This window comes from Astatotilapia calliptera, chromosome 15 (assembly GCF_964374335.1).
Source record: "Astatotilapia calliptera chromosome 15, fAstCal68.1, whole genome shotgun sequence".
Lineage (NCBI taxonomy): Eukaryota > Metazoa > Chordata > Actinopteri > Cichliformes > Cichlidae > Astatotilapia > Astatotilapia calliptera.
The window spans coordinates 14649613-14661559 of NC_137436.1; the positions used below are offsets into that span (position 1 = coordinate 14649613).

At 43.2% G+C, this 11947-nt stretch overlaps 1 protein-coding gene across 1 annotated transcript; it reads right to left on the reverse strand.

The window, feature by feature from the left end:
- Positions 1–1361: 1361 nt before the first annotated feature.
- nek2 (NIMA-related kinase 2) lies at positions 1362–10166 on the reverse strand. The gene is made up of 9 exons (XM_026142318.2): positions 9851–10166; positions 4920–5137; positions 4586–4826; positions 4343–4425; positions 4116–4242; positions 3121–3355; positions 2381–2435; positions 2180–2256; positions 1362–1922 (listed from the first exon to the last, which is right to left on the reverse strand). Exons 1-9 carry the CDS (start codon positions 9944–9946, stop codon positions 1714–1716), a joined length of 1341 nt encoding a protein of 446 aa, XP_025998103.1. The 5' UTR covers positions 9947–10166; the 3' UTR covers positions 1362–1713.
- Between the last annotated feature and the right edge of the window lie 1781 nt (positions 10167–11947).

Genomic DNA, 11947 nt, shown 5'->3' on the forward strand with positions numbered 1-11947 from the left:
CAACTCTTGCAAGTAGGCGGCGCAAAGAAGCCAAACAACGGTGGTTGCTACGCACGCTAATGGCAATTGTAATATCGCGATGAGGTCCGTAACTGATTCGTAAATCTTGGCGTTTCAGCTGAAACCAGGTGACTGCGAAGAATCACAGAAACTGAGCCCTTATCAGTAAAAACACTTTTTTATACAATCAGTGGTCTTTACTCAGCTTTTAATCACGGAAAAATCCCTAAATTTACTGATGTTCCAACTACACACTATAATTGCTTCCTTTATTTTATATTTTATTTTCCAAATGTCCGTATACTTACGCTGTAAAATGATTTAATTTTACATTAAGTTAAATAGTTGCCCCCCCCCCTCCAAGAAAAAACCAACCAAACAAGCAAACACAAAAAAACTCAGTAATCAAGCCAGTAAGCTACCAGCTTCAATGGAAATAAAGACAGATGTAACAATAAATTACATCTAATCTGCTACTTACTCAAAGCAAAGGCTTGTTTGCAAATTGCATTTTAATATCTTTTCATGGAAAAGTGATGACCCCTTGTGGGAGCTAGTGTTATATAAAAACAATTCCATTACTATGAAAATGATCAGCCCAGCCTGTAACTTCTCTTTTTCATATACATCTATTGCTACGCTAGTGTGAAAAACCACAGGAGAAACTAGTTTTGGCCCAACTTAGACCCACTACAGTCTGTATACATATGAAATATAGCATATTGCATAACAGCCCTGTGATAGACCCCAGGGCAGATTCTTTTTTTGTGGCCGGGCAAACAGATTTATCCCTGTTAAAGTAACATAGACAGCTGTAATGTCTCTAGGCAACAAACAAGAGAAGCACACATTTCCCCACAAACTGAGTGGAGTAAGAATTCCTCATTTATCAGTCATGTTTGCTTGTTGATATATCAAGTATACACATATTAGAGCAGGGGTGGGGAACTCCAGGCCTCAAGAGCTGGTGTCCTGCAGGTTTCTCACCCTGGGTCATCACACCTGAATCAAATGATTAATTCATTACCAGGCCTCTGGGGAACTTCGAGACATGTTAAGGAAGTAATTTGGCCACTTAAATCAGCTGTGTTGGATTAAGGACATATCTAACACCTACAGGACACCGGCCCTCGAGGCCTAGAGTTCAACACCTGTGATCTAGACCCTCTACACCACTTACTGTACAGGCAGCAGAACATCTTCTCTAACTGAAGGATTCAGTTCCACTGCCACCAGAACACCTCTCAGACCACATCCTCTTTCCTTCTATAATACAGCATATCTGTTTGGCAGATACTAAAATTATTACATCATTTCAACTGCTATATAAAAAAAAACAAAAAAAAACAAAAAAACCCAAATGGTATAGAACAAGTATTTATCATCACATCATGCCTACTTTAATGTAGTAATGAATATAATCACTTTGTTTATTGACGTCACAGGATCATGTCATTCCACATAGTCTCCCTTCTTCTAGAGATGTCTCTAAAGAAGGTCTACAGCCATAAATACAGCAAAAAACTATACACAGTACATTGATAATCGCATTAGCTGCCCAAGATAACACACTCACTCATCAGGCTACATAAAAATAAGACAGTAACACACACACACACACATTCACTGCACTTCCACAGCTACACATGAACATTTTCATCCAGTTGTTATGACTCCAGGCCTTCAGAAGCTTTCATGGTCACACCTGTGCGATCAGCGCAGGCCGAGGATTTGCCTGCTCTTGAGCTGGCACATCTTCTCCATTTCACTCAGAGCTTTGCTCCGCTGGGCCGCTGCCTGCAGCCTCTTCAGCAGCACCAGCTCCTGGGACGGCGCGCTCTGCAGAGCATCGGGCCGCTGGTTCTCTTTGCTCTCGCCAGCAAAGTGGACCTTCTTCTTACCCGGAGAGAGGTTCTCCGCATCTAGACCAAAACAGTCACGTAAACTTGTTAACAAATCACAATCTCAACAGCTGTGATTCTGAGGTGTGTCGTGTGAGCTTTTAGAACTGCAACTTTTTAAAAATAATTTCTTTATTGTTGTATAAAAAAAAATAAAATACATTTGATCCAAAGTCATTCACATTGTCGACACATGCGTTAAAACACACGTTAAAAGTAAACTGCTCAGCTCTGGTCTTGGTTCAGTAAGTTCAGAAGTCTTTGCTGGATTCCCATACCTATGTCTTTGTCATAGATCGGTGTCGTGTCCCTGTGGTGCTGTAGGCGGCTGTAATTCTTCAGCAAACTCTCCGCTCTGAAGCGGTTGATTCAAAATAAAGGGAAAAAAATTAAAATCAGCTGGAAAGACTGCCAAAGAATGGTTAGAATGAAAAAAAATGAATTGCTTAAATCATTTCTATCTTAAAAGTTTTTTTTACCGCACGAGCTTCTCATTTGCAAGTCGTTCACGAACACACAGCTCCTGCTCTCTTCCTGTAATTAAAAGACAAAAATGGACAGTTTCAGTTTGGGAATTTATCCCTCACTTTTCAAGAAAGTACACCCTCTTTCAAGTCTAAACACCAGGACATCCCTCAGAGGGTCTTAAAAATCAGGTAATATTTAAAAGGTTTCATTATGTCTGCACATGTAAAATCTTAGAATGAAAAGAGGAGGCATTTTATCATAGCTGTGTGTGACTAACAATCTCTTATTTCCACATATTTCTGGACACACACACACACACACACACACACACACACACACACACACACAGAGCTAGGAGCTGTAGGTGTAGAAGTAGGTCATCGTTTGGTTGCGACACCCCAAGCAACATGAACAAACCTGTTCCATCCACACAGGTTTCTTCAACTACACTTCCACCCTCTTAGCAAGATGTACCTAGTACTTTCTATGGTATTACTCAACTTTACTTATTGCTGCCAATGTGAAAACAAGTCCATAAACATGAGATAATACTGATGAGTCCTCTTTGCAGAAGAGGATGTTCCTGTTAGAAGTAGCCTCTTCAAACTGATGTAAATCAAATATTTCTCTACTAAAAATACAATACACAGTTTTTCTAATTTCTCCCAAAATCTAGGCCAGACTACAGCAACACTGACAGACATATGCTTGAGGTATGTGCGGCTCAAAGCAGGGCTTAAAAAGGTCTTACTCTCCAGCTGCTCCTCACGTTCTTTCAGTGCTTGTTCTCGGTCCCGCAGCGCCTGCTCCTTCAGTCTGATCTCCGTGGCCGAGGCGTGCGCCGTCTCTGCCGGTTTGTGGAGAGGAACATCAGAATCAGCTGATCTCCTTTGGAGTCGCGACTGTGCCTTCCTCTGCTCCTCAGCAACCGCCTCGCTCAGCAGGCTGCTCTGGAGAATAGATTCTACAGAAGGTCTCAAATAGTCCTGCCAAGAGAAGGGGCCCATAAATGAAACATAAATAGCCTTTTTTGTTCCTGCCAATGTGGTGCTAGTGTCGCTGCCACTGCCAGTGGTTTCATTTTGAGAACTAGTTCCCATTTCCACAAGTTTGAGGTCCAGTTATTATGTAATGCTGCTAGCAGAGGCTAGGGTAATATCTGTTGGCACTTTAAGGGTGGAAATGCCCCGAACCCATTCCAGATCAGACGCCAGCATCACGTCGGTGCAAAACCTTAGACCGCATAAAAGATGGATGTAGCCACCATGACATCCCAATCCACATGTCAAGTGTCCTTGGACAAGATACTGAACAACAAATTGGCCCAGTTCAGGATCTACCGAAGAGTGAGCAAGCGTGAGAAAGTTAGAAAAAGCACCTAAAGGCACCGTATGAATGTGTGTGAGAATGGGTGAATGTGGGTGGTGGTAAAAAGTGCTTAGAGTGCTCATTTAACTAGAATTTACAAAATTAACTTCACGTTTTATTCAGTGACCTAAAACTAGCACTTGAGTCCATAAAGTCATGGGAAAGTAGTTACTGAGGGCCAGTTTGCCATGGAAGGCACTAAAACTAGAGCAGTTGCCCCCTGCAGGCTGTTAGAAAGAATGCAAGGTTTGAAGTATTTCTGCACAGACTTCCCCTCTTCCAGATGTGGACACATGGTCCATCTTTTATACCATCTAAAATAATCAGATAGCTCAGGCACCATATCATGTAAATTTTAAAAATAAATTCAATTCCAACCTTTAAGTTGAGCATTTTGCCGAGCAGAGTGTTCAGCTCCTCAGAGTACCGGTACGGGATCCTTCTGAATTTGCCCTCTCTGATCTTTTCTGCCAGCTCTTTTTGGTTGTAAGCAGTAAAAGGAGGCCTGGAGAGGAAAAAGAAAAATGCAGGAAAAACTGCAAGATCTGCTGCCTAACAGTTTGCAGTGGGGAAATCAGCTAAAGTGGAACAGCTGGAAAACTTACGATAAGGCACAGAGTTCGTAGAGCAGACATCCCAGAGACCAAATATCAGACTTCTCGTTGTATGACATCCGGTTTATTTGTTCCTGACAGAAAAAAAAAAAAGAGATTATATTTGTCCCCATTTTTTTTTAATCATGAAGTAAAACAAAGATTAACAAACAAGAATAAAATCAAAAGTTCAGGCAAGGAAAGTTGTAAGCTCAGATTAAACACTTCAAACTCCAGCAGCATGAAGCCACTCACTGGAGACATGTAGTACGGCGTCCCGACAAACGTCTTTGCAAAGCTGGTGTCATGGTTCAGGATCCTCGCCAGGCCAAAGTCGCCCAGTTTGACATTCTGCTTGATGTCGAGGAAGATGTTGGCTGGTTTCAGGTCCCGATGAAGGACTGTGGCCCTGCCGTCACTCCGCCTGTGACACTCCTTCAGGGCCAACGTGAGCTGGGCCATGACTCGCAGGATGAACTGCTCCTCCAAATAGCGCCTGTCAAGGTAAAAAAAAACACATGCATACACCGATGAAGGGAAAGGATTCACCAGCATGCAACCGTCAGTATCATTTAGCATTCAACCCCACCTCTCCTTGATGCAGCGGCTGATGAGACTGGATAGGTCGCCGCCTTCGCAGTACTCCATGACAATGTACAGAGTGGTGTTTGTCCGGTCTATGATGCGGTCGTAGTACCTCACTATATTTGGGTGTTTGAGCTCCCTCAGCAGGTTCACCTCTGACACCAGCATCTGCTTCTCACCCTCTGCCATGGTGCCATAATCCAGCTCCTTCCACACCAGGATCTACGATACAAACCAGCTTTGAATTAACCAGAATTACAGAGATAAAAGTCAAAGAACCGTGGTTATCTGAATCAGAGATCAGAGAATGTCCTTCCATAAAGGCCAGTGTCGTAAGAAGACAAGTGGAAGCTATGGAAAAGTAAAGCTAACTCGGGCAACTTGTCTTTATTCTAGAACACGGGTGGGGGAACGCTAGGCTTCAAGGGCTGGTGTCCTGCAGGTTTTAGATGTGTCCTTGATCCAACACAGCTGATTCAAATGGCTAAATGACCTCATCAACATGTCTCCAAGTTCTCCAGAGGCCTGGTAATGAACTAATCATTTGATTCAGGTGTGTTGATCCAGGGTGATATCTAAAACCTGCAGAACACCAGCCCTTGAGGCTTGAGTTCCCAACTCCTGCCCTAGAAGAATAGAATAGAATTCAACTTTATTGTCATTGCACATGCACAGGGCAACGAAATGCAGTTTGCATCCATCCAGAAGTGCTTTAGTGATATAGATATATTACAATATATATTAGCAATAATATAGATGTGAGTATATTACAGAAATGGGTCTATTATGGTATGTTATAATGTACACGGTATGAAGTATGTTGTGAATATTGTATAACTATAAGTATGTACAGGCTGTAGTGAGTACAAGCTATGTACAGGCTATGAACAGGATATAAATATGAAAAACTATACAGAATATGAAATAAATAACTTTACAGAAATCTGAGATATACAGCTATACAGAAATGGGAACTATGCAAGTTGTAAACAGTTGTAGGATTAAAGATTATCGAATGTACAGAATGATTATTTACACAGAGCTATACAGTAGTGCAGTTAAGATAAGTGAGGGTGTAGATAGTTTCTAGAGAGGCTATATAAAGTGCTAGTGGTTGTGAGTGGTGGTTCAGTCCATGTTATTATTGTGTGTTTGAGGGTACAGTTGTCCATTGTGGGTAGGGATGGGTATCGTTTAGGTTTTATCCGATACCGGTGCCAAATCGGTACTTTTGAAACGGTGCCGGTGCTTAAACGGTGCTCGAACCGGTGCTTAAAGAATGGAGAACACAAACTTTGTCCAAAAACCTCTCATGTTCAGCTGTTTCCCACTTTTTCTTTGGTCATTTTAGCCTTTTTGTCCAGGGTGAAGGGAGTATCTGCCATCAAACAAGAGGACAGCCGCATGTAGCTATGATGATGTTTGCTAGTTCACCTTACATGCATTAATGTAATAACGTGGTTAGCCTACTCAACGTAAATTACACTCGAACAACATTAAGCGACTCACGCAGAGAAGAACGGCTGCTGCTGCATCATCATCCTCATCATTTCTGCTACACTGGCAGGGCTAGTGTAGCCTCCGACCACAACTCTTCATATTCATGAAGCAGATGTGAGGAAGCAGTTTAAGAATCTGAATGCTCGGAAAGCTCCCGGCCCAGACGGTGTGTCTCCTGCCACCCTCAGACACTGTGCAAACGAGCTGGCCCCAGTGTTTTCTGGCATCTTCAACTCCTCACTGCAGGCATGTCATGTGCCTGCCTGCTTCAAGTCCTCTACCATAATCCCTGTCCCCAAGAAACCTAGGATCACTGGACTAAATGACTACAGACCCGTGGCTCTGACATCTGTGGTCATGAAGTCATTTGAGCGCCTAGTTCTCTCCCATCTCAAGACCCTCACGGCCCCCCTCCTGGACCCCCTGCAGTTTGCATATAGAGCCAACAGGTCTGTAGACGACGCCATCAACATGGCCCTACACTTCATCCTGCAGCATCTGGACTCCCCAGGAACCTACGCCAGGATCCTGTTTGTGGACTTCAGCTCTGCCTTCAACACCATCCTTCCAGACCATCTCCGAGACAAGCTTTCCCAGATGAATGTGCCTGATCCCATCTGCCGGTGGATCACTGACTTCCTGACGGACAGGAAGCAGCACGTGAGGCTGGGGAAGAATGTCTCGGACTCCCGGACCATCAGCACCGGCTCCCCTCAGGGCTGTGTTCTTTCTCCTCTGCTCTTCTCCCTGTACACCAACTGCTGCACCTCCACCCACCAGTCTGTCAAGCTAATCAAGTTTGCAGATGACACCACCGTTATTGGACTCATCTCGGACGGGGACGAGTCTGCCTACAGGAGAGAGGTTGAACGTCTGGTGTCCTGGTGCAGCCACAACAACCTGGTGCTGAATGCCCAGAAGACAGTGGAGATTATTGTGGACTTCAGGAAGCACACAGCCCCACTCCCCCCCATCATCCTGACTGACACCCCCATCACCTCTGTTGACTCATTCCGCTTCCTGGGTACCACCATCACCCAGGACCTGAAGTGGGAGCCCACCATCACCTCCGTCATCAAGAAAGCCCAGCAGAGGATGTACTTCCTGAGGCAGCTGAAGAAATTCAACCTGCCAACACGGACGATGATGCAATTCTACACCGCAATCATCGAGTCCATCCTCACCTCCTCCATCACCGTGTGGTACGCTGGAGCCACTGTCAGGGACAAACAGAGACTGCAGCGTGTTGTGCGCTCTGCTGAGAAGGTGATTGGCTGCAGACTCCCATCTCTGCAGGACCTGTACACCTCCAGGACACTGCGGCGTGCAGCCCGGATCTCAGCTGACCCTTCCCACCCTGGACACAGTCTGTTTGACCTGCTCCCCTCAGGCAGGAGGCTCCGGTCCATTCGCACCAGAACCTCTCGCCACAAGAACAGTTTCTTCCCCTCTGCTGTTGGACACATGAACAATAACCACATGACTGTCCCCGCCACTCACACATGACCCTACGCTGTGTCACTGCATCATTTCATGTCTGGCACTGATCACCACCTGCACTCATGTATATATCCTTCTACGTAGCACTCTTCATTCTTATTCTCATGTATATATCTAATGTATATCTCATGCACATATCTTTCTTTCTACATAGCACTTTAATTCTTATTGTTTGCACTGAAGCACCGCAGCAAATTCCTAATGTTGTAAACCTCAACATCTGGCAATAAACCCATTCTGATTCTGATTCTGATTCTGATTCTGATTCTAGGGGCCAGGACTCTCCTCTTCGTGTTTTTGGGGGATGTTGCTCCGGGTCCGATAACTGGCAACCCACCCAACGTGCACAGTGTGAGGTCTTGCAGCAAGCTATCAAATACGGCGCATTTCTCGGCTTTTAAAAAAAACGCTATGCGTCGCCAGGTGTTTCATCGGATTCGAGGTGTTACCTCCTTTGACAGTATCACAGTATCAGCTTAAAGCACTTGTTGCTGCTGAGTTTGCATATTTTGCTGTGAAGTACAGCCAGACTTTTGACCGCTTCGCCTTGGGCATTTTTAATCTGTAGCTCTGCTCTAACTGAACGTACGTACCTGGCCCCGCCTACTATCCTGGGAAACGTAAAATGATTGGCTAGAAGTGTATCACAGCTCAGGAAAAAAAAAGCACCGAAATAAAGCACCGAAATGTGCGCTGCTTTTCGGTCTGGTTACTACCGTTTATGTCAGAACCGGTGCCATCATGGCACCGGACACCGGTACCCATCCCTAATTGTGGGTGTGTGTATGTTCAGTCCATGAGTTTAATGTGGGTCAGATGTCAGGAGGCAGAGAAGGATAAACTGCATACAATGTCTTAATGTACAATCAAATGTATTATGTTATGAATTGAGTTATGAAATGCTCCTTAAAATAGGGACGGCATTTAAACACGTCACTGTTGCCAATGGCTATAAAACCAGAAAAACAGGCTTTACTGTCAGACACAAACGTAAATAATAACTGATTACAGCACAGCAGGAAGAGTATTAGGTAAATACAGGAATTTACACAATACAGACCTTAAAAAGGGCCTCTGGGGGGGTGACTATATAGCAAGGCCAATCACAATCAAGGATTTCGGCACCAGTATACTCTTGTGGGATATTGATCTGGGCCCTGTGCTCACTGTCTGAGAAGCCTTGGAGAACTTGTGCTGTCTGTAACATCATTCAGCATGACCAGTGTGGTGCTGGGTGAGTAAGGGTCTGTGGAGGTATATCCATGAAGGGACTGCCATTAGGTATTGGGATGAAATCCTGGGTTCCTCCTGCCATTCAAACTACTGGGTACATTTTGGCAAAATCTACACATTATTTTTTACTTTGAGTTTCAGGGTCTTTAAATTAAGCCCTCCAAAGGTAAATCATTTAATAATTTTCACTTTTGTCAAGGGATCTGGCATCATTTTATTGCTAATGCATTACACAGTCTATATGAGTGTAAATATCCAACATGTTTATCTCCCCATTGAGAGCTGATGTATTTTCAAAGTAACCCTTGACCCAAAGAAAGGAATTTCCTTCATTGGAATAATTAAGTTACCAACAACAACAAACGTTTAAAAAAAAAAAAAAAGATGAAGTCAGTAAAATAAAATAGTAAAACATAAATATCTAATATCAATATAAAAATTAACATAAAATATTAAGTCATTAATAACTGACCTTTTTAATCTAACGCTGCTCATTTTTAAGGTCCACATTATAAGCTAACAGCTTACATTTTCAAAATTTCTGTAACGCTACAGGCAGGTAGCTACTTGTTAGCGGTTTGAAATAAAGTTTATTGAGGTGGGGGGAGGAAAAAAAACATGACTGCGACAATATTGCCTCGCGGACTCACGGACAGCAGGTGAGTTTAACCCACAGGTATGCGGGAAGTGTGTTTTACTCACCTTTCTGTCAGCTTTTCTCTTTATTTTCTGGCACCTTCCATATGAACCGGAGCCTATAGTGTGCAGCACCTCGTAGTCCTCCACCCGGGACGGCATGCTGATTTGTAACCGATTCTAACGTTCAAAACTTACCGGACTGGCGTCACCGTCAGCTAACGGCAACGTAAATATAAACCGGAAGTAGTGTCCTTCAACACAGGCTCTCAGTTTAATCCTAAACCGCCTTTTATGTCTATGTATATGTTTAAATGGTCATTTCCTTATATTTCTTTCCTCTATCGTGTACTCGTGTGTTAACTACCAAAACAGGAAGTGATTACTCTCTGTTTAAATTGGTGCCGAAATCCTTGATTGTGATTGGCCTTGCTCGCGCAGCTGATTGGCAGCCGATTGGTCAGCGCAGAGACGCAACTTGTGAGGTTGCTAAGCGCCGGAGTACCGCGAGAGTTGAGCGGGTAGACGACGCGCAGGAGTTGTGCTCCACGAGGTGGCGCCAGAATCGCATGGTCCGGGTGAGCGCAACCGCGGGTTTGGGAGCCGGCATCTGCGCAGCGTGAAGGTAAACGGGGTCAGGAAATTCATTTATTCAGGAAAATTGAATTTTACGATGGTTGTATTTTTTTTATATACAAAAGACGGAACTGGGATTTGCCATTGATTTTGAAATGTATTTCTCTCTGAAGTGGAAGGAGATAGTATGCACAGTTTTTTTTTGTGTATATTGAAAAGAAGAATGCGGTTTTAGTAACGTGTGGCCCGACATATGAATGACACCTCAGCAGCACTGCCGGTTTTGAGCTCCCAATAAGATTACATTTCTCTTTCACAACCCAGCTTTATTAGAATTCATATATATAATACAATTGTAATTATAGGGAGAAAGATAAAACCCTTTTATACTGTTTTGCAGAGATATAGGGGGATCTAAAAATTGTCTTTTTAAAAAAAAGACACATAATAACAAAATGTAGTATTTCTTTAACTTTTTCTGCAGAATATTTATTGAAAATCATTGGAGAATTAATATATTTACTGGCAGTTTTTAGTGTTTATGTAATTCTGTTAGGTTAGTATGACATTGATTCTTTTATTTTCTACATGTAAGGTATGCACAATTTAAAATATGTAAAGACAAAAAATTTTTACTTGCTTGACAAAAGCTTCTGTTTACCTCTTGGGCTTGTCTTTTGTACTGGGGGACTGGGATTTATGGTTTTACAAGGAACAGCAGGAGTAGCTCTCTAGAATATTAATCATGCAAAGAAGGGAACAGCTCGATAAGATATCCATAACAAAGGATCGAGTAACATTTTTTTTAAGGCTATGTGGAATCATTGGAAAACCTAAATGAGGTCTGAAGCAGTCTGAACGATCAAATTAAAAACATGCATCTGTGTAAATGTTTGCCATCTCTGAAGTTGGGGGAGAATCATCTTCGGGGACACAAAAAGGTCACCGACTGTTAGTGCCCGAGACTGCATATGTTAAAAGCTGGTAGTCGTCTTATTGTCACTGGTCATTTGATTTGACCAGCAGGACCTCCTGAAGAGTCGCCATCTGAGAGCGGCAACACGAGCGACCTCTCACTCTGCTCTCACTTGCATATGTCCTACAGACAGTCTGCTCTGACCGACTGGCGCTGACGGAGAAGAGGGAGGGAAAAGAAAAAAAAAGGTGGTAGTGGCAACTCAAATTGCCATCCACATGTTTTTGTTTGTTTGTTTTTTACACAAACAAATAATAATAATAATAATAATAATAATAATTGTGGTACTGCACGAGGAAGGAATTATATCATATATATATATATATATATATATATATATATATATATATATATATATATATATATGGAAGGTCCTCATATCACATGTGTGAGGACAGGGAGACAGTGGTCAGGGTAAGAGTGACAGATGGGTTCAAGGTGGGGGTGGGATTACATCAGGGATCGGCTCTGAGCCCCTTCTTCTTGTTTGCTGTGGTGACAGACAGGTTGGCAGATGAGGTCGGGTAGCAGGGTCCGTGGACAATGATGTTTGCAGATGACATTGTGATCTATAGTAAAAGTAGGGAGCAGGTGGAGAAGATCCTGGAGAG